Raw genomic sequence first — 23,066 nt, forward strand, 5'->3', positions numbered from 1 at the left:
TGGTTTCAAAAAATTATAGACTTTATTAATCAACAATAATAGTGAATCCAGTTAAACTGCCAATAAAAGCACAGTCAAATGCAGCAATGACGACTTTATAAGAGACCATAATATAGTAGCAACTCATTCAGAGATTATGCTATTGATCAGTTAACTTCTCTGGAAAAGGAATGACTTGTCTTAGCCAACTGCTTCTTCAGGCACCTCGTACTGAACTTTGACTAAACTTCCATTTTTACATCCCAAAGTGGGCTCACATGACTGTGAGTAAAGGTGGAGACGGAGGCTATCTTACCCAATGTGAGTTCAGTTAGATTGTCCAATCATATTCACAAACTGGTTCATCCAATCACTTTTCCATACTGGGGGTAGGCACAATCACAGCCTCACTACCTCAATGTCCTAACCCTAAAGGAATTGGGGTTTTGTTTCATGTTATGATAACCAGTGGAGTCAGAAGTTGAGGCCAAATGTCCATTTTCCGACATTGACACCTAAGGTCATAAAACCCTTTCTTTAATAAACACAGAATTGCCACTTATCCCACTTCTTGGGATAGACTATGAAATGAAACCTTTGTTGAGGCTTCCTTTGGCTGCTCATTTGAGGATTCCAAATAAGGAAAGGAGACCCTGATCCATCAAGTCTACATCAAGACATGTCACACAAAAGGACAACAGCAACAACTGCATCTGGTCACCTCCTTCCCCACATTCCAGTGCTTAGTCATGGTGCACTCACACTCCTTTCACACATTCAGCCCCACATCAAGCAATGATTTGAACCCTTTCCTTACAATACCAGGCAGAGCCAGGACATAGATAGACAAGATGGATAGATAATCATTTCTAGCAAGGTTACCCAAGTCACAAAGATACAATCATCAGCCAAACCCTACTTTTAGATACAGCAGAACAAAGGTTAAGAAACTTCCATTATATGCAAAATGCATAAAAAAACAGCATTATAGTTGACTAAATTGCTCTAAAATGTTAAAGTGATTACAAATATATGTTTCATTCTGGCAAAGCTTAACAATGCTATATAATACATATATATATGGCAAGAACAACACAACCATGATGTTTCAGCACAAATTGGAGTTGCATGTGACAAGATGTTAACCCGAGTTAAAGACAAGCAAGTGGACAGAACATCGGTGGACCTGGAGTTGCAGCTGGAGAAGGAGAAACAGTCAACCACATATACATGTGAAAAATAAAACTAGTTTGCGAGAGTTTAATAACAGACAGAAGCAAAGCACCGACACGTTAACCCTTTGCTCTTAACAGAATTACCATTAAACAGTGATTCTTTGTACTTCTGCAAAACTGATACATTTCTAATAACTTTCCAACAACTGCCAAAGCTGATCAATGTTCACATTGTGGTTGTCAGAATCGAAAGCCGCGACGATGACTGTGGCTGTTACACACGCGGAGAGACTGGCAATCGCACGATCCTCACATCTAGGGTGTGGAATGCTGAAAATTTCCACCATCTAAACCAAAGGAAATTTCAATAGATTAATCACATAAATTGCACATTTCAGTCCAACAAACACCTCATCATAACTTGTAAGTATTAAAAAAAAGTTTGCTTCATTTAACAAAGTGACTGTAGAGAACTGGAAGACAGCAAGTAGGATAGGTAGTTACGTGGACGAGGATTGTAGCTCTGAGCGGATGGTGAGGCCTCTTCATTTGAATCTCCCACTGTGTTGTGTTTGGCGAGATGCTGATTCACCTGTGGAGACAAATTTCAGAGAAAGTTATTGCTCAGAAAGGGTTATTATTGGGTACAAACATATTTATATACTTAACATCCATGAAGTGAATTATACCCATGGTGCTGATCGGGAGGTGAGGTTTGTTTATATTCTTTATTGATTACCAGGGTTTCTCATGTCTCAGTCCAGACAGTTCATACACACAGGGCCCCAGAGACCAAATGGAGCAGCACAGCTACTGGAAACTGGAATTTCAAATTGATTTACATGCTGTGAGTTGGCACATTTGTTGTTAAAGTTCAAACATTGCTGAAACAGGCTGAGTATATGTATGGGCTACTAATCACAAGATAGAGAGAGAGGAGAAAGAGAGAGAGAGGCAGGCCAAGGAAAAGAAACTGAGAAGTAAGAGACCACATGAGCTCACCCAGGGGAAAGGTAACTGATCACTGCTACTTCTGAGTTTGTCACTACTTTATCTGGAAACTTGGATACTGTCTGGTACGTGTATAACCATTGTCTTCAGAACTTATTTAATAAAGGAAACTGGAATTTGAAATTGATTTACTTGTGGAGACAATTTGGGAGAATCTTATTGTTCAGCAATGGATTTTATTGGGACAAAAATATCTATATACCTAACATCCTTAAAGTGATAGATAACCACAGTGCTGATCAGGGGGTGAGCTTTGATTATATTTTTCACTTATTACCAGGAATTCTTCTGTCTCAGCTCAGACAGTCAACGTGGGCAGGAGATTCACACACAGAGACCAAATGGACAGCACAGCTACTGCCTCGGTCAGATCAGATCCCAGAACAGCACTTGAAACTTAGAGCTTCTGACCTGAGAAGCTCAACACTGCACTGAGCAGTGACTTCAGCTGCTGGGCCATCGGGGAGCAAATCATTACAATATCCTAAACATTGTCACAGAGCACGAGAGACAGAGAGGACACCTACCTCCCGTAACGTGTAATTTTAACTTCTCAATGAGAGGTTCACAAACACCAAGAGCCTCGTGCTGAACCTGAACAGTTAATTCAGCTTCATTATGCCTGGACACGTCAGGAGTCACGGTGATGCTGCACTTTACTCTGAAGGTTCCGTCTTTGTCTTTTTCACATTTGGGCACCTGAGCAGCGAACGAGGCATCTTTATTGCGTCCATCTGATAGGTGTTTGAGAGAAAAGGCACTTCCCTTCCCTTCAAATGTTTTCTTATCTTGAGCTTCCCAATGAAACAGTTGCCTAATTTGCTCTCCATTCCTCTGTAGACTGGAAATAATCGACATTTTCCCAGGAGTGAACCCAGTCACTGCCCATTGCAGCTCGGTTTTCTCACCGTGTTTAATTTCCTTGGGCTTGGACTCAATTGTAGTAATTTTAGGAGGAACTACAAAACAAAATGACAAACCTGATGTAAACATTCTAGTCTTTTTCTGCGTGAGACACAAACCAAATACACGGAAACAAGTGAAAAGCCTGGACATCGTGACAAGAGAAAGGAAGAGAAAAAGTGGGAAAGAGGGACAAAGAGAGACAGGAAGAGAGGGAGAGATCTTCACACAGAGGGAGAGACATAGACAATGGGAGACACTCCCTTTTCTTTTCGATGGTGCTGTGGGATTTTTAACATTTAGCTAAACAGTTAGGCGGGACTGTGGTTCAACAACTGAACCAAAAGATGGCACCTCCAGCATTGCAGGGCTCCCCCAGGACACACTGCAGTGCTATCCTTGGAAAGAGTTTAACTGAAAGTTGTGTGTGAGAAAACTGACTTTCAGGAGACAAGAGCTAATTTCCCTCACAAGCCTTTGTCCATTCCCCAACCGTAAAAAGCTGACATATCTCACAGATACTGTTTCCTTGCTTATAATGCCTATAAGCAATGTGAGTGACCTTAAAGCATGGTTGTTTGTAACTCTCACATTGCTTCACACACAATTTATAATCTAAGTCTTCAGCAAAGCTTCAGAAACAGCTTCACACTATTAGAGAGAACAGCAGACAATGCTGCCGGCTGATGCTGAGCGGGACCATGACCACAGAGTCTCATCACTTCTCCATCAACCTACAACAGAGCTACACCCAAACACAACTACAACCTCATCCTGTAAAATGTACACACTGTAATATTGTTACTCAGAGTACTTATATCCTCTGCACAGTGTGTTGACAGTATTGAGGCTGTTCCTTCCCAGCTGCAAAGTGCTACCACTGCTCCAGGCTGACATACAAATGGAGCAGCACAGCCACTGCCCCAGGTCAGCTCAGATCAACTCCCTGCCAACCGCACTCAAACCTTAGAGCTTTTGGCCACATTGTGGTTGTCAGAATCGAAAGCCATGACGATGACTGTGGCTGTTACACACGGGGAGAGACTGGCAATCGCACTGTCTTCACAAACCATCCATCTGGCGGCTGGAAGCATGAAAATTTCCACCATCTAAACCAAAGGAAATTTCAATAGATTAATCACAAAAACAGCACGACTCATAAGTCTTTTTATGTTTTCAAAGCAAGCTCATGGAAACGTTTAAGAAATCTTTACACAGTACAGCAATGTGCGTGATACAGAGTTATTTAAAAGTTGGGGAACAGCATAACTTCTATTTCTTTATTCTTCTTGTGCGTATTCTTGTATCTTTCTCTTCTATCTTCCTCACAAGACTGTTCAGAAGACAAGCAGTTACAAAAGCTACATTTATTCCCACTTGCTTGCTTAATCGTTTCTTCAATTCACAAGCTGCAACACCACCGGTTGGTTTATAACACAATAATTATCATTAGAACATTCCTTCTCCCGTGACTACATGTTGATCACATTGGTAAACAAGGGACTTAGATAAGGAAGCACAGCTTGCACAAGTAAACCAGTGACATGAGATTAGGAGGCTCCAATTTCTCCAATTATGACACAAGACCATTTCTGCACTTGTGACCCAAGGCCATCCCATTAACACATACATCAACGCTGTTTCTTTGTTCCAACTCTCACCCAAGACATGGATCATCTTGTAGTGCATCCCTTCTCCTCTTTAACGTAACCAATGAACCAAGGAAAGGATAATTAATATCCATCAGGTCCAAACCGAGAAATGTCACAAAATGATCAATACAACCTCACTTCAAAGTATACCAGTTTGTAGGATCACTTGCGAGACAATAATCACGCCTGAAATGGTTTCAAAAAATTATAGACTTTATTAATCAACAATAATAGTGAATCCAGTTAAACTGCCAATAAAAGCACAGTCAAATGCAGCAATGACGACTTTATAAGAGACCATAATATAGTAGCAACTCATTCAGAGATTATGCTATTGATCAGTTAACTTCTCTGGAAAAGGAATGACTTGTCTTAGCCAACTGCTTCTTCAGGCACCTCGTACTGAACTTTGACTAAACTTCCATTTTTACATCCCAATTATTATTATTAAATCCTACTTTTAGATACAGCAGAACAAATAATAATATAGTAATAATCCTTGCATTTGATATAGCGCTTTTCACGTCGGGAGGACGTCCCAAAGCGCTTCACAGAACACACTGTAAAGTGAATTGACTGTATATTAGTGGGCGAACGCAGCAGCCAATTGCGCACAGCAATGTCCCACAAACAGTCGTAGATTGAAAATGACCAATTTAATTATTGTTTTTGTTTTTTGGAGGGATTATTATTAGGCGTGTGGAGTAAGGAAACTTGCCCAAGGTTTCGCCCTCTGCCTGGAATTGAACTCAGGTCCTTCGCTTGCAACGCGAGTACTCTAACCACTGAGCTACAGGACTCCAAAGGTTAAGAAACTTCCATGATATGCAAAATGCATAATAAAACAGTATAATAGTTGACTTAATTGCTCTATAATGTTAAAGTGATTACAAATATATGTTTCATTCTGGCGAAGCTGAGCAATGCTATATAATACACATATATATGGCAAGAGCAACACAACCATGATGTTTCAGCACAAATTGGAGTTGCATGTGACAAGATGTTAACCAGAGTTAAAGACTTTGGCTTCTGTCTTGTCAACATTCAGCTGCAGAAAGTTGACTCTCCTCCATCCCTTGACAAGCAAGTGGACAGAACATCGGTGGACCTGCAGTTGCAGCTGGAGAAGGAGAAACAGTCAACCACATATACATGCAACTTGACCAATTTCTGCAGAGCATAAACAAAGAAAAGTAGATGACCAAGGATAGAACCTTGGGATATGCCACAGGAGAACCGGGGACAGGGGAGAGGAAAATGGGATGGCATGATCAAAACAGAACATAGAAAAAAACAACTATTATGGTGGCTGGGCACATCTCATTTGTGACAGTCACTCGATCAAAAAATTATCACTTTCCAATAGCCGATGAGTCAAAGTACAACCTGAAGCACACAGACAAGGAGGTCACACTTCCTGCTCAGGGCTAAGTCCACTGATCGCAGCCAGGGCAGCAGTTGGGTGCTCCAATTGGTCTTGTTGTCCGGGGATAGTGAGAAGGGCTGAATTACTTTCTCTTCCAGGTCAGAAAATCGCAGCCTGGAATTGGCGCCTTTCTCAACAGCGTCAGGGCTTGTGCTCAGCGTTGACGGGAAGCCACCTTCGTGAAACCAGATCCATCCGTAACAACAACGACAACAACAACAAAATTACATTTATCGAGCGCCTTTCATGTCCCTCGCAGCACGTCCCTGGACAGCACTGTACCCACGTCACATAACACAGTCTATGGCTTTACAGACTGTGACGTGTATGATGGTTTGGGATTCTTTCCACTGACTGACTCGGGAGCAGGAATCTGAGAAACATGCAGCGAAGCACCATAGTGAAAAACAAAACTAGTTTGCGAGCGTTTAATAACAGACAGAAGCAAAGCACCGACACGTTAAGCCTTTGCTCTTAACAGAATTATCATTACACAGTGTTTCTTTATACTTCTGCAAAACTGATACATTTCTCATCACTTTCCAATAACTGCCAAAGCTGATCAATAGTCACATTGTGGTTGTCAGAATCGAAAGCCATGACGATGACTGTGGCTGTTACACACGGGGAGAGACTGGCAATCGCACTGTCTTCACAAACCATCCATCTGGCGGCTGGAAGATTGAACATTTCCACCTCCTAAACCAAAGGAAATTTCAATAGATTAATCACAAAAACAGCACATTTCAGTCCAACAAACACCTCATCATAACTTGTAAGTATTAAAAAAAANGTTTGCTTCATTTAACAAAGTGACTGTGGAGAACTGGAAGACAGCAAGTAGGATAGGTAGTTACGTGGACAAGGATTGTAGCTCTGAGCAGATGGTGAGGCCTCTTCATTTGAATCTCCCACTGTGTTGTGTTTGGCGAGATGCTGATTCACCTGTGGAGACAAATTTCAGAGAAAGTTATTGCTCAGAAAGGGTTATTATTGGGACAAACATATTTATATACTTAACATCCATGAAGTGAATTATACCCATGGTGCTGATCGGGAGGTGAGCTTTGTTTATATTCTTTATTAATTACCAGGGTTTCTCATGTCTCAGTCCAGACAGTTCATACACACAGGGCCCCAGAGACCAAATGGAGCAGCACAGCTACTGCCCCCAGGTCAGCTCAGATCAGCTCTCAGACCAGAACTCGAACCTAAGATCTTCTGACCTGAGAAGCTCAACACTGTTCTGAGCAGTGACTTCAGCTGCTGGGCCATCGGGGAGCAAATCATTACAATATCCTAAACATTGTCACAGAGCACGAGAGACAGAGAGGACACCTACCTCCCGTAACGTGTAATTTTAACTTCTCAATGAGAGGTTCACAAACACCAAGAGCCTCGTGCTGAACCTGAACAGTTAATTCAGCTTCATTATGCCTGGACACGTCAGGAGTCACGGTGATGCTGCACTTTACTCTGAAGGTTCCGTCTTTGTCTTTTTCACATTTGGGCACCTGAGCAGCGAACGAGGCATCTTTATTGCGTCCATCTGATAGGTGTTTGAGAGAAAAGGCACTTCCCTTCCCTTCAAATGTTTTCTTATCTTGAGCTTCCCAATGAAACAGTTGCCTAATTTGCTCTCCATTCCTCTGTAGACTGGAAATAATCGACATTTTCCCAGGAGTGAACCCAGTCACTGCCCATTGCAGCTCGGTTTTCTCACCGTGTTTAATTTCCTTGGGCTTGGACTCAATTGTAGTAATTTTAGGAGGAACTACAAAACAAAATGACAAACCTGATGTAAACATTCTAGTCTTTTTCTGCGTGAGACACAAACCAAATACACGGAAACAAGTGAAAAGCCTGGACACCGTGACAAGAGAAAGGAAGAGAAAAAGTGGGAAAGAGGGACAAAGAGAGACAGTAAGAGAGGGAGAGATCTTCACACAGAGGGAGAGACATAGACACTGGGAGACACTCCCTTTTCTTTTCGATGGAGCTGTGAGATTTTTAACATTTAGCTGAATAGTTAGGCGGGACTATGGTTCAACAACTAAACCGAAAACGGCACCTCCAGCATCGCACGGCTCCCCCAACACACACTGCAGTGTCATCCTAAGAAAGAGTTTAACTGAAAGTTGTGTGTGAGAAAAACAACTTTCAGGAGACAAGAGCTAATTTCTCTCACTGGCCATTCACTGTTCACTCCCCAACCTTAGAAAGCTGACTTATCTCACAGATACTGTTTCCTTGCTTATAATGCCTATGAGCAAGATGAGTGACCTTAAAGCATGGTTGTTTGTAACTTCTGCAATGTGCACTGAACTGGGGAACATGCTGTGAGTTGGCATATTTGCGGTTAAAGTTCAGACATTGCTGAAACAGGCTGAGTATATGTATGGGCTACTAATCACAAGATAGAGAGAGAGGAGAAAGAGAGAGAGAGACAGCCAAGGAAAAGAAACTGAGAAGTAAGAGACCACATGAGCTCACTCAGGGGAAAGGTAACTGATCACTGCTACTTCTGAGTTTGTCACTACTTTATCTGGAAACTTGGATACTGTCTGGTACGTGTATAACCATTGTCTTCAGAACTTATTTAACAAAGGAAACTGGAATTTGAAATTGATTTACTTGTGGAGACAATTTGGGAGAAGCTTATTGCTCAGCAATGGTTTTTATTGGGACAAAAATATCTGTATACCTAACATCCTTAAAGTGATAGATAACCACAGTGATGATCAGGGGGTGAGCTTTGATTATATTTTCTACTTATTACCAGGAACTCTTCTGTCTCAGCTTAGACAGTTAACGTGGGCAGGAGATTCACACACAGAGACCAAATGGAACAGCACAGCTACTGCCTCGGTCAGATCAGATCAGATCCCAGAACAGCACTTGAAACTTGGAGCTTCTGACCTGAGAAGCTCAACACTGTACTGAGCAGTGACTTCAGCTGCTGGGCCATCGGGGAGCAAATCATTACAATATCCTAAACATTGTCACAGAGCACGAGAGACAGAGAGGACACCTACCTCCCTTAACGTGTAATTTTAACTTCTCAATGAGAGGTTCACAAACACCAAGAGCCTCGTGCTGAACCTGAACAGTTAATTCAGCTTCATTATGCCTGGACACGTCAGGAGTCACGGTGATGCTGCACTTTACTCTGAAGGTTCCGTCTTTGTCTTTTTCACATTTGGGCACCTGAGCAGCGAACGAGGCATCTTTATTGCGTCCATCTGATAGGTGTTTGAGAGAAAAGGCACTTCCCTTCCCTTCAAATGTTTTCTTATCTTGAGCTTCCCAATGAAACAGTTGCCTAATTTGCTCTCCATTCCTCTGTAGACTGGAAATAATCGACATTTTCCCAGGAGTGAACCCAGTCACTGCCCATTGCAGCTCGGTTTTCTCACCGTGTTTAATTTCCTTGGGCTTGGACTCAATTGTAGTAATTTTAGGAGGAACTACAAAACAAAATGACAAACCTGATGTAAACATTCTAGTCTTTTTCTGCGTGAGACACAAACCAAATACACGGAAACAAGTGAAAAGCCTGGACATCGTGACAAGAGAAAGGAAGAGAAAAAGTGGGAAAGAGGGACAAAGAGAGACAGGAAGAGAGGGAGAGATCTTCACACAGAGGGAGAGACATAGACAATGGGAGACACTCCCTTTTCTTTTCGATGGTGCTGTGGGATTTTTAACATTTAGCTAAACAGTTAGGCGGGACTGTGGTTCAACAACTGAACCAAAAGATGGCACCTCCAGCATTGCAGGGCTCCCCCAGGACACACTGCAGTGCTATCCTTGGAAAGAGTTTAACTGAAAGTTGTGTGTGAGAAAACTGACTTTCAGGAGACAAGAGCTAATTTCCCTCACAAGCCTTTGTCCATTCCCCAACCGTAAAAAGCTGACATATCTCACAGATACTGTTTCCTTGCTTATAATGCCTATAAGCAATGTGAGTGACCTTAAAGCATGGTTGTTTGTAACTCTCATAATGCTTCACACACAATTTATAATCTAAGTCTTCAGCAAAGCTTCAGAAAGAGCTTCACACTATTACAGAGAACAGCAGACAATGCTGCCGGCTGATGCTGAGCGGGACCATGACCACAGAGTCACATCACTTATCCATCAACCTACAACAGAGCTGCTCCCAAACACAACTACAACTCATCCTGCAAAATGTACACACTGTAATATTGTTACTCAGAGTACTTATATCCTCTGCACAGTGTGTTGACAGTATTGAGGCTGTTCCTTCCCAGCTGCAAAGACGTGACCCTTGGATGAGATGTTAAACCAAAGTCTTGTTTGCCTGTTCAGTTGGGCATTAAAGATCCTGTGGCACTATTCAAAAAGAGAAGGGAGTTCTCCCGGTGTCCTGACCAACAATCGCTGTCAAGAAATTGGTTCACCGCTTTGGCTCTTTGTGAGACATTGCTGTGTGCAATTGTGCTGCCACATTTGCCTAAAAATACGCAGTCACTCCATTTCACAGTGAATCTTGTGAAGCACTTTGAGATGGTCCTCCAGACATGATAAGGCATTGTACCAAAAGGCAAGGATTATTATTTTAGTCCTGTAGCATATTGGTTAGAGCTGACGTGTATCAAGCAACAGGACTCGGGTTCAATTCTCATACAGTGCAAAATCTAAATTTCCTTACACCACACACCTGTTTACTTAGCAGTATGTGATTGTTGATGGTGGATTGGAGGATCACATTCCAGGGTTAATAATCCCTCCAAAAAAAAAAATAATAATAATTTGGTCACTCAATCCACGATATTTGTGGGACACTGCTGTGAGTAATTGGCAACCGCATTTCAAATCTATTTCTGTGTCAAGAAAACTGGAAATCAAATCCACAGAAACAAGTGAAAAGCCTGCACGTCATGGCAAAAGGCACCAGGCTGGAACTGTAGAATGGTGTTAAACTCCATCATAAGCGCACAGCCCGTCTGAGCCTCCAGTAATCTGCAAGAGCTGCTCCCAGACAGAGTGTACACTGTCTTTTGGGCAAATAAATAATTGAAAGCTCTACATTTTATCCCAACTGAATACAAGAGAAAGGAAGAGAGAAAGTGAGGGAAGAGGGACAGAGAGAGAGATGCACCACACACAGGGAGAGAGAGATAGAGGAACAGCACAGACTGCAGTGGCATCCGAGTGTAAGGAAAGAGTTTAACTGAAAGTTATGTGTGAGGAAAATGACTTTCAGGAGATATGAGCTAATTTATCTCACAGATACCGTTGATTTTGTTCACGCCCTGACCTTAAAAAGCTGATTTATCTTCGGTGGCCCTCCTCTTCGACCGTGCTTTCGATCACCCTGAATCCCACCCTGCCCCCCACACTCCCCAATCCTGATCCTCAGCTCAGGTCCGAAACACTGACTGTCCAGCGCCTTGAGACGTCCTCCCAACATAAAAGGCGCTATACAAATGTAATTTTGTTGTTGTTGTCATCTCACAGATAGTGTTTCTTGGTACATCTACTGCCTATGAGCAAGATGAGTGACCTTAAGGCATGATTGTTTGTAACTTCTGCAATATGGCAATGTGCACTTAACCTGGGAACAAGCTGTGAGTTGGCACATTTGGGGTTAAAGTTGAGTCATTGCCGAAACATGCTTTGTATGTGTATGAGCTGCTAACACACGAGTGAGGGAGAGCGAGCAACCAAGGAAAAGAAACTGAGAAATAAGAGACTGCCTGAGCTCTCCCAGGGGAAGCTCTCCCAGTTTTCATTGACTTGAGAACTTCTGCAATAAAGGAAACTGTCATTTGAAATTGAAACCATTGTCAACAATCAAATTCTTTATAAGATATTATCAACTCATTTCCTTATTACAAGTCACTGCATTAGATTGTAAGTTCAGGTCCCGATGGGATGTGAAATCACAACCTCCTGGACAAGAGATAACAGTTCTACACGTTCCGAGCCAACACCCATATTTATGTATATATAATGGTGAAATGTGTTACATTTTAATATTATGTATTTGTCAGAAATTATCAGATTATTTATCACCCTGTATAAAATAATAAATCCACTTTAATCATGTGGAGCCCCGAATAAAGCCTCTCTTCACAAACAGCTTCAACGCTCACTTGAGAGATTAACAGTTCATTTCAAACGCTCCTCGTTGGCAAAATCATAACCTTTACCTGAATATTTCTACAGTGATGTGTGAGGGAGAGAGAGAGAGGAGACCAGACAGAGGCAGCACTTACCCCCTTTAACATGTAATGTTACACATTTGATGAGCGATTCCTTCAGAGTCATATGTTTAACATTAACAATGTATTTTGTAGGCGAATTCAGCAGCCACATGCACACTGCAATGTCCCAGAAATTGCCATTGAGTGAGTGGCCAATTTTAGTTGTGGGATTGTTGTCCTGGACTCTGGGAGAAACTCCCTTCTCTTTTCGAATAGTGCCGATGGGTTCTTTAATATCCACCTGAACACGCGGGTGGAACCTTCGTTTAACATCTCGTCCAAAGTATAGCACTTCCAACAATGTAGCAAACCCCAGCAGCGCATTGGAGTGTCAGCTTAGACTATGTGATTCCAAGTCCTGACGTGGGGCTTGAACCCACAACCTTCTGACTCAGAGACAAAAGTGCTACCACTGCTTCAGGCTGACATACAAATGGAGCAGCACAGCCACTGCCCCAGGTCAGCTCAGATCAGCTCCCTGCCAACCGCACTCAAAGCTTAGAGCTTTTGGCCTGAGAGGCTCAACACTGTACTGAGCAGTGACCTCAGCTGCTGGGCCATCGGGGAGCAAATCATTACAATATCCTGAACATTGTCACAGAGCACAAGGGACAGAGAGGACACCACACTGATAGCAGAACCTACCTGGAATAATGTGCAATATTACACTCTTCACGATAGAGGCATCAAGAGCCTCATGATGAACTTCAACAGTTAATTCAGCTCCATCATGCAAGTTTATATCAGGAATCACATTGATGATGCAATTTACTCTGAAACTCCCATCTCCAATAGGTTCACATTTTTGCTCCTCAGCAGTGAAGGAGACAACTTGATTGTCTCTATCCGATCGGTTCTGGAGAGGAACATTTCTTCCTTTAAACTCTTGAAATGTTTCCTTTTTTGGAATTTCCCAGTGAAACAGTCGCACTTTTTGCTGTTGCTCTTTCCTCCTTAGACTAAAAACGATGGCCATTGCTCCAGGAGTGAAACGAGTCACTTGACATTGCAGTGTGTCTTTCACACCATGCATAATTTGCTTGGGTAGTATGGGTCCATTAATTTCAGGAGGGTCTGTAAAACAGAAACATGATATAAACATTGCAGCATTGCACTCAGCGGGACTTGAACCCAAAACCTTCTGACACAGAGACATGAGCGGTACCAACTGCACCAGGCTGACACATAAACACAGCACCCAGTGGAACTGAAACAAAAATGAGTCCTGTGTCATTTACATTCTGTTATATTGTTACTCTGAGAGTCTTTCGCCCACAAACACGTACAGTCAATTTACTTTGCAGTACATTCTGTGAAGCGCTTTGAGACAATAATAATCCTTGCATTTGATATAGCGCCTTATCATGTCTTTGAGAGGTCTCAATGCCCTTCACAGAATATACTGCAAAGCAAATCGACTCCACTTTTTGTTGACAAAAATCGGCAGCTAATTGCGCACAGCAGTGACCCACAACAGTCGTGGATTGAGTGACCAAATTATTATTGGGTTTTTTTCAGGGAGTATTATCCCCAGAAAAGCGATCCGCCAATCGACTAACAAATAGGTTCCTGCTTATTGCAAGGTAAACAGAGGCTTGTGGAGTAAGGAAACTTGCCCAACATTTCAGCCAGGTCTCTCGCTTGAGTGGCAAGCGAATTAACCACTGAGCTACAGCACTTGGAGATGTCTCAACGATGTGATAAGGCGCATATCAAAATGCAAGGATTATTATTATTATTTATATCCTCTGCACGGTGTGCATAAAGGCTGTTACTTTCCAGCTGCAAAGATCTGATCTGCCCGATATCGTGAAGGTGAGAGATGTCCACAGTGCTGAACAGGAGATGAGCTTTGCTCATTTCATCTATTAATTACCATGTCTCAGCCCAGACAGTCAATGTGGGCAGACGATTCACACACGGAGACCAAATGGAGGAGCACAGCTACTGCCCCACCTCAGCTCAGTGCACCTGGGGGGAGGGGGGAAGCGTTGGTGGGCGGGGTCTCCACTGAGATGAGCTGGCTACAAGATGCTAATAATCTTTATAATCCTTGCAACTGATATAACACCTTAACATATCATCCAGATGTCTCACAGCGCTTCAAAGGATTTTAAAGTGAAGTACATTGACTGTGTATTTGAAGGGAGAATGTGTCAGCCAATTTGCACACAGCAGTGTTCCACAAACAGCCATGAAGTAAGTGATGCATTTTATTTGGGAGATTGTTGGCCAGGACATGGGGACAAACTCCCTTCTCTTTTTGAACAGCTTGAGAACGGAATATTGGAATCCAGTCAATCCTCTGGAACAGTCTTGGAAGTTAAGTTCCCGATCCAAGTGGCTTCACAACAATCCAGAGCACTGCTGATTATAAACCAGCAGCCTGGCTCGTCGACAGGCCTCAGACAGGAAGACCAGTGACTGGAATCAGGGATTCTACCCACTCAGATCTTGGTAATCCTGAAAGCCAAAGCCTTAACAAGTAGTGCAGTCCTACCTGGAAACAGCAAGCTATGTGCGTTTCCCTTGTTAAGCTCCAGCAGTATCCCAGCGCACACTCAGGGGTCCCCAAGCTATGCGTCTTGCCAACCTGCACCAAATACTCTCTGGTATTAGGTAAGTAGGATGCATAACTACTGTGAGCGTTCCATTCTAAACACGGGGAAGTTTCCATGCGTAACTGGCATATATGAACTGTCTGGTTTGGATACCCTGAAGCACGGTGACGGGTTTTCTCAAATGCCAGACACCCGGCTGTCCAAAATAAACAGATCAGTGACCAGAGCTGCACATAGCCAGCGACTTTCTGACCGGAGAGGCTCAGGGCTTCACTGAATGGGGACCTCAGTCGTTGGATCATCGGGAAGGAAACTGTTACTTTATCCTAAATATTGTCACAGAGCACGTGGTGCAGAGAGGACACAATACTGATGGCTGAACCTACCTCCAGCAATGTTTATTCTTAAATGCTCAGTGACAGGCTCAGGCAATGCCTCATGATTAACCTGAACAATTAAAACAGCTCCATCATCCGTGGACTCATTAGGAGTCATAACGATTCTGCAAGTAACTCTGAAGGTTCCATCTTTGGTGTCAGGTTCACATTTGGGCACCTCAGCAGTGAAGGCGGCATCTTTATTGTTTCTATCTGATCTGTCCTCAAGATGAAAGGATTTTGTTGAACTTCGAAATGCTTTCTTATTTGGAATTTCCCAGTGAAACAGTTGTCTTAGTGGCTGTTCTTTCCTCTGTAGACTGGAAACAATCGATATCGTCCCAGGAGTGAACCCAGTCACTGCACATTGCAGCTCAGCTCTCTCACCATGTGTCATTTTCCTGGGTTTCGTAATTGTAATTTTAGGAGGAACTACAAAACAAAATGACAAACCCGATGGAAACATTCAAATCTATTTCTGTGTCAAACACAAACTGGAAACCAAATCCACAGAAACCAGTGAAAAGCCTGGACGTCATGGCAGAGGGCCCCAGGCTGGAGCTTTAGAATGATGTAGAATGACATTAAACTCCATCATAAGCGCACAGCCCGTCTGAGCCTCCAGTAACCTGCAAGAGCTGCTCCCAGACAGGGTGCACTGTCCTTTCAACAAATAAATAATTTAAAATTCTCCATTTTATCCCAAATGAATACAAGGGAAAGGAAGAGAGAAAGTGAGGGAAGAGGGACAGAGAGAGATGCAAAGCACAGGGATTGAAAGATAGAGGCCCAGTACAGACTGCATTGGCATCATATTGTCAGGAAAGAGTTTAACTGAAAGTTATGTGTGAGGAAAATGACTTTCAGGAGACATGAGCTAATTTATCTCACAGATAATGTTGATTTTCTTCACTCCCTGACCTCAAAAAGCTGACTTATCTTCAATGACCCTCCTCTTTGACCATGTTTTGAATCACCTTGCTTCTCCCGCCTACCCTCCACCCTCCCCAAACCTGACCCCCAGCTTAGGTCCGAAACACTGACTGTCCAGCGCCTTGGGACGTCCTCCCGACGTGAAAGGCGCTATGCAAATGTAATTATGTTGTTGTTGTTATCACACAGATAGTGTCTCTTGGTACATCTACTGCTAATGAGCAAGATCAAGTGACCTTAAGGCATGGTTGTTTGTAACTTCCGCAATGTGCACTGAATCTGAGAACATGCTGTGATTTGGCACGTTTGTGGTTAAAGTTGAGTCATTGCAGAAACATGCTGTGTATAAGTATGAGCTGCTAACACATGAGTGAGAGAGAACGAGCGATGAAGAAAAAGAAACTGAGAAGTAAGAGACTGCCTGAGCTCTCCCAGGGAAAGGGTAACTGATCACTGCTACTTCTCCTGATTTAGTTACTACCTTATCTAGAAACTTAGATACTGTCTAGTATGTGTATAACCACTGACTTAAGAACTTCTGTAATAATTTTATCCCAACTGAATACAAGAGAAAGGAAGAGAGAAAGTGGCAAAGTAAGAGAGAGAGAGAGAGAGAGAGAGATGCACACACAGAGGGAGAGAGAGGTAGAGGACAAAACATTGGGAGAAATTCCCTTCTCTTTTAATGCTATGGGATTTTTAACATTTAGCTGAACACCAAGACGGGATCATGGTTTAACATCTCAACTGAAAGACTCCAGCATTGCAGGGCTCCCCCAGCTCACACTGCAGCGTCATCCTAGATTGTAATGAAGGAAATTATTATTTGAAATTGAAACCATTGTCGACAACCAAATTCTTTATAAGATATTATCAACTCATTTCCTTATTACAAATCCCTACACTAGACTGTAAGTTCAGGTCCTGATGTGAACTCACAACTTTCTGGACAAGAGATAACAGAGCATATATAATAGTTTCAAATATTATATTTTAATATTATGTATTTGTCAGAAATCACCAGATTATTTCTAATCTACAAAATAATCCATGTGATTGTGGAGCCCTGAATAAAGCCTCCCTTCACAAACAGCTTCAACTCTCCCTCTGGAGATTAACTGTTCATTTCAAACTCTCCTCGTTGGTAAAATCATTTGCTTCACCTAAATATTTCTACAGTTATGTGTGAGGGAGAGAGGGAGGAGATCAGACAGTGCAGCACTTACCCCCTTTAACGTGTAATGTTCCAATTTTAGCTTCCTTCAGAGATCCCTTCAGAGCCTCGTGTTTAATTTGAACAATCAACTCAGCGCCATCATCCCTGGATACATCAGCACACATGGTAACGTCGCACCTCACACCGAAAGTCCCAGTTGTTCTCTGTGTAATCACCGCCATCGAGGGAGTGATGGAGACATCCTGTGTGAGAGAGGTAACTGGAATGCCTACTGGCTTGTTTCCTGCAGGTTGTTCTTTCTCTATCGTCTGCCAATAAAACAGTTTCTCTGGTGTCTGCTGCCCTTCTCTCTTCAGTAATACAGCAATTTCAATGGGCCGTGGATTGAACCCAGACACTGACCAACTCAGAGTGGAGCAATCACAATGTGTCATGTCAATGGGCAGATGGATATCAGTAATTGTGGGAGGAGCTATAAAACAAACACAAGCAGCAGATAAAGATTAAATCCAGTTCCAGGACACACCGCACTGCCTCACACACACTTTACAATGTAAACCTGCAGCAACACTTCAGAGTTACACAATATTACAACAATAGCAACTTCCATTTACACAGCAGCCTTTGTGCAGTGTAGTGTCTTGGAGCGTTTTTGAGTGCTTAACAATAGCGTAGTTTGACACTGAGGTGGGGAGAGTGGGAAGGTGATGGAAGGCAGCGTCAGAGAGTAAAACTCTTCAGGTATGATCTGAAGGGGGATAGAGGGAGGCAATGTGGAGGGTTGAGGTAGGGAGATCCAGAGGTTCAGGGTATTGTTGCTGAATGCCAGGCTGCGGATGGTATAGTACAGGGGGTCAAGGGACATGTAGACGACCTGAGCAAATGACGGCAGTGGGTTGAGGAGTGGATGTGAGCAGGTTGGAAAGGTAGAGAGGTGCTCTGGCAAGAACAACAGGATTACAACAAGATTACATTTGTATGGCGCCTATCAAGTCGGGAGGACGTCCCAAGGCATCCCAAGAAGTGATTTGTAGGCGAGTGTGAGGATTTCAAAATTGATTTGTTTAAGTTACTCAAGTCAGATAACGTGTCAGAGTGATTTACAGTGATGGGTTCGTACACTGAGCATGGGTACAGGGGGGAGGGGGAAGCGACCATAGGTATGGTCGCCTATGTGACAATACATCACTGTCACTACAAAAGTAACCATTGGTTCACAACTGATTGCAGGATAGAGGGACACATACAGTCACACGCCTGTACTACAACTCACAGATATAAGTGCCACATGGAGAGAGGAGACCACACAGAGATAGAACTTACCTGCAACATAAAATGTTACACATCCAGTGAGAGGATTCTCCAGAGCCATATGTTTAACTCTAACAGTGAATTCAGCACCATTATCCCTGGATACATCAGCACACATGGTAACGCTGCAATTCACACCGAAAGTCCCTGTATCTGTCTGTTTTATCTTTGCCACCTCAGCAGTGAAGGAGTTAACCTGTGTAGTCTCCTTAACACTGGGGTTAATATCTGATGGGATTGTCTGCTTTTCTTTCTCTGGGATCTGCCAATGAAAGAGTTCCTTTGCTTCCTGATCCACTTTCCTCTTCACCAATACAGCAATTTCAATGGCCTGTGGATTGAAGCCATTAACCTCCCACGTCAGAGCCACCTTGTCACCGTGCACAATACCAGTGGGCATCTTGATTTCAGTCATTGTGGGAGGAACTGTAAAACACAAGCAGCAGGTCAACATTATACTGTAATTCTGTAACAAGCCACACTGTGCCCAGCTACAAATCATAAAATCAATCCAGGGGCTCACACTGAGGTCTCACATTGAGCCCCTGGATTCCGCTTGGTCTTCAATATCAGGCTGGGCGTCAGGAGCACTTTTAGTTGCTCGCTGAGCTGCCTCCCTGTGCCCTATACCCGTGTCCTCTGCCCGTGCCCTCTCCTCAGGGCCCTCTCCCCAGGGCCTCTTCCACTGACTTCCAGTGTGACAGCATGTGACGAGTTCTCAGGCTGCTCTAAACTGACATCTAGGAGCTTCCATGTAACTCCTGATGACATGATCCAAAGTATAAAAGTGGTATGAACACAAACGGTCTCTCTGTGTTTTTATGTCTCCTCACACTCTCTATCTGTTTCCCCCCACAATCTACTTTCGTCTCTCTCCAAAGCTGAGAGAGAGAGAGAGAAAAAGAATAATACAGAGCGAAAGAGAGAGCGACAGACAGTGAGAGTTACAGAGAGAGTCAGGTAGCGTCTATATTGCTAGGGGTGAAGGGGAAGTTCTCAGATTCCAATTGAAACACTCACAACCTTCTGACCCAAAGGCGAGTGTTACCAACTGAGTCAATCTGTCACCTGAACTCACAGGGTTAATGGAGCATAAAATATGTCACGAGGTAACTATCTCAGCTGAGACAGTAACAATGTTCCAGGTGATTTGAAGAAGTGTTGAAGCAGCATGTCAATACGATCGGGTAAGAGAGAAGAGAAGAGAATTATGATGAGAGGAGATAGCTCGAGTGGAGGAATGAGCAACAGTATAGGTGTAACAACAACAGAGAGAGCTGGGAAAACTCAGGTCAGGCAGCATCTATGGAGAAAGGAAAGTGAGTCAACGTTTCGGGTCCATGACCCTTCGTCAGAACGAAACGTTGACTCACTTTCCTTTCTCCATAGATGCTGCCTGACCTGCTGAGTTTTCCCAGCTCTCTCTGTTTTTGTTTCAGATTCCAGCATCTGCAGTATTTTGTGTTTTGACCAGTATAGGTGTGATGGGGTGAAAGGCCCTCTGTGCTGTAATTATAAATGATAATGATAATAATTCTTGCATTTGATGTAAATCCTTATCACATTGTTGAGACGTCTCAAAGCCCTCCACACAATACACCGTAAAATGTATTGACTATATTTTATGGGCAAAACGCAGCAGCCAATTTCACACAGTAGTCGTGGATTGAGTGGCCAAATTAGTATTATTTTTTGTTGTTGGAAGGGATTATTAACCCTGGATTTCTATGATTCTATATATTCCGAATGTTTGAACACCGACATGTAGGTGTTGCTGGGCGGGGGTGGGTGGATAGAGGTTGCACAATCCAATTCTTACCTTCAACTTCGAATTTTACAGATTTTTCGAGAGGCGTTTTCAGAGTCTTGTGATGAACTTTTACAGTCATTTGAACTCCGTCGTCCTCAGATACATCAGGACAGAATCCTATCAGACACTTTACACTGAAGGTCCCATTTTTGAGCTGAACACATCGTGGGGGCTCAGCAGTGAAGGAATTCACCCTCTCACATCCATCTTTTATATCTACGAGGGGAACACCTTCTTCAATCTGACATGACCTCTTTTCATCCTTTGGGAATTTCCAGACAAATAACGTCAGTTGTTCTTTTCTTTTCCTCGTCAGTAATACCACAATCTCTATCTCTTTTGCTTTGAATCCAGTAACTTCCCAACTCAGATCGGCACGCTGCCCATGTATAAAGTGAGTGGGTTTGTGGATTTCAGTGATCTTGGGAGGAGCTGTGAAACGTACAAAAAGTAGCATCAAATATTCAAATTCTCTAAAGAAACCTGAGTAATAATCAACACATTTACAACAACAATTTGCCCTTATATACCACCTTGCCAACATTGATACTTTCTCAAAGCACTTTATAGGAACTTTACAGTGTTCATCACTGAGCAAAGGGGCAAGAGAAAGCAGGGGAATGGTGACAGTGACCAAAAGCACAATCAAGCAGGTAAGTTTCTAGAAGGGATTTGGGTAAGCAGTCCAGAGAGCGGAGGCCTAGACACAGCCTTTCGCTATGTCATTAGCACAATATTTGTTTCAGTTGATCATTGTGTCGGCTGATAGTTCTCTGTTGATAGAAAATGTGCACAAGAGCATTTAATGTTCAATAATTCACCGCCACATTTGCCATTGTACTTTAGGACTGTGAAGATCCTTACCTTGATTCCATTTCTTCCAAAAGCCAAATGCCGCTACAGCAAGGAGCACAATCACCAGCAGGCCAACGACACCTCCAATAACAGCTCCAGGCCCATTTCCTGCAGGTTCCTGTGGTTTCTTAACTACCACAGTCAGCTCTGCCTCCAGTGTAAAATTATCACTGAATGCTCTGTGCATCACCACACATCTGTACTTATCACCATCGTCATCCAGGGTTGGTGTGAGCCTCAACAGGTTGGAAACGCTGAATGTTCTGTCCCCGTTGGTAACTACATCTTGTGTGAAGATACCTGTTGTAACCTCCATCTCCACACCACGTGATACCTTGACCCAGCTGATCTTGTGCGTCTGAGGGTAAAATCCATTAACATTACACGTCAAAGTCACAACTGAATCGTTGATTACGATGATGTGACGTGGAGACACGGTGACCTTTGGCTGAGCTGTAGAGATCATAAAAATGCACTATATGAATACTCTCTTTTGGAGCAGCATTGTTATCTTCTAACCATAAGATACACACCAGTGACAACAACAACAATTTGCACTTATGTAGTGCACGCCATGCAGGCTAGAGTCTCAGAGCGCTTAACACTGGCGGAGCTTGCCTCCGAGCCAGTGGAGGGGGGAGGTGCCCATCAGCATGGTCGAAAAGGAAGGTTTTCAGGCAGGACTTGAAAAAGGGGAGAGGGGGCAAGGTGGAAGAGAGAGAGAGTGTTCCAGAGTTTCAGGGTGTAGTGGCTGAATGCGCGATCTCCAATGGTGGAGGGGAGAGTGCAAGGGACAAGCAGGAGGCTGGTGCCAGTCTAAGCGGAGGAGCCGGGTGGTGGGATTGAGGAGTGAGGAGGTCAGAGAGGTAGGGAGGTGCCAGGGAGTCAAGGGATTTGAACACAAGTGTGAGGATCTTGAAGTCGATCTGTTCAGTGATGGGCAGCTCATGGAGACTGACCAGAATAGACCAGAACCACTGTTCACCAAAGGTCACCTTGTACCGAGTTTGGTCCATGTTAGTATGTGGGCAGCAGAGTTCTGAATGAGCTGGATTTTTTGAATGTGTTTGAGTAATCCAGGCGGGATGTGACAAAAGCATGCACAAGAGTTTCGGCTTCATTTGGGGAAAGGTCGGAGGCAGGCAATGTGGCGGCGGGGGAGGAAGACGGTCCTGGACAGGGACCAGATGTGGGGAAGGAAGATTGGTTCGGTGGGTCTGAGGGTAAGGCCAGGGAGGTTGAAGAGTTCAGATCCATAGGAGTGAAATCGTTGACGGTAGCCAAGGAGTATGGCTTCCATCTTGTCCACTTTCAGCTGCAGGAAGTTTTATAATACAACTCATATTTATTTCAGACTCAGCAATAGGAAGATGGAATTTTTTTCAAATCCGTCTTCATTCAGAAGCCAGTTTTTCCCTTTTCTGAAAAGGACTGCCTTCCTAATTCAATCCAATGGAACAATTTTGTACAACACTTAGATTTTAAGACAAAATAATTTCCGACGCGTTAAGACTAAATGGAATTTCAACCCAAGATTTGTGAACTGAGCCCAGTGCAATAGACACGTATCACATTTAATCTTGGCAAGTTAACGAAACAAGTTGCATTGCTACAAGTCAACAGAAGAATGAGGTAACTATTTTTTTCCACAAATTAAGCA

At 43.2% G+C, this 23,066-nt stretch overlaps 1 protein-coding gene across 1 annotated transcript; it reads right to left on the reverse strand.

Annotated features, from left to right (window-relative positions):
* Positions 1-22,422, reverse strand: LOC103173843. The gene is made up of 12 exons (XM_042341570.1): positions 22,392-22,422; positions 21,416-21,859; positions 20,561-20,983; positions 18,754-19,167; positions 17,480-17,902; positions 15,330-15,752; positions 13,028-13,456; positions 9,185-9,616; positions 7,492-7,923; positions 2,693-3,124; positions 1,659-1,746; positions 1-1,501 (listed from the first exon to the last, which is right to left on the reverse strand). Exons 1-11 carry the CDS (start codon positions 22,420-22,422, stop codon positions 1,700-1,702), a joined length of 3,930 nt encoding a protein of 1,309 aa, XP_042197504.1. The 3' UTR covers positions 1-1,501; positions 1,659-1,699.
* Positions 22,423-23,066: the final 644 nt, after the last annotated feature.

The sequence above is a fragment of the Callorhinchus milii genome, unplaced genomic scaffold (genome assembly GCF_018977255.1).
Source record: "Callorhinchus milii isolate IMCB2004 unplaced genomic scaffold, IMCB_Cmil_1.0 Scaffold17, whole genome shotgun sequence".
Lineage (NCBI taxonomy): Eukaryota > Metazoa > Chordata > Chondrichthyes > Chimaeriformes > Callorhinchidae > Callorhinchus > Callorhinchus milii.

Coding starts and splice junctions, on each gene's coding strand:
- LOC103173843 (XM_042341570.1), bottom strand. CDS start 22,422: ATGGACCAAACTCGGTACAAGGTGACCTTTG. Junction 21,860..22,391: donor TCGGTACAAGGTGACCTTTG/GTGAACAGTGGT, acceptor TGATCTCTACAG/CTCAGCCAAAGGTCACCGTG. Junction 13,457..15,329: donor AAGAATAAACATTGCTGGAG/GTAGGTTCAGCC, acceptor TCTGTTTTACAG/ACCCTCCTGAAATTAATGGA.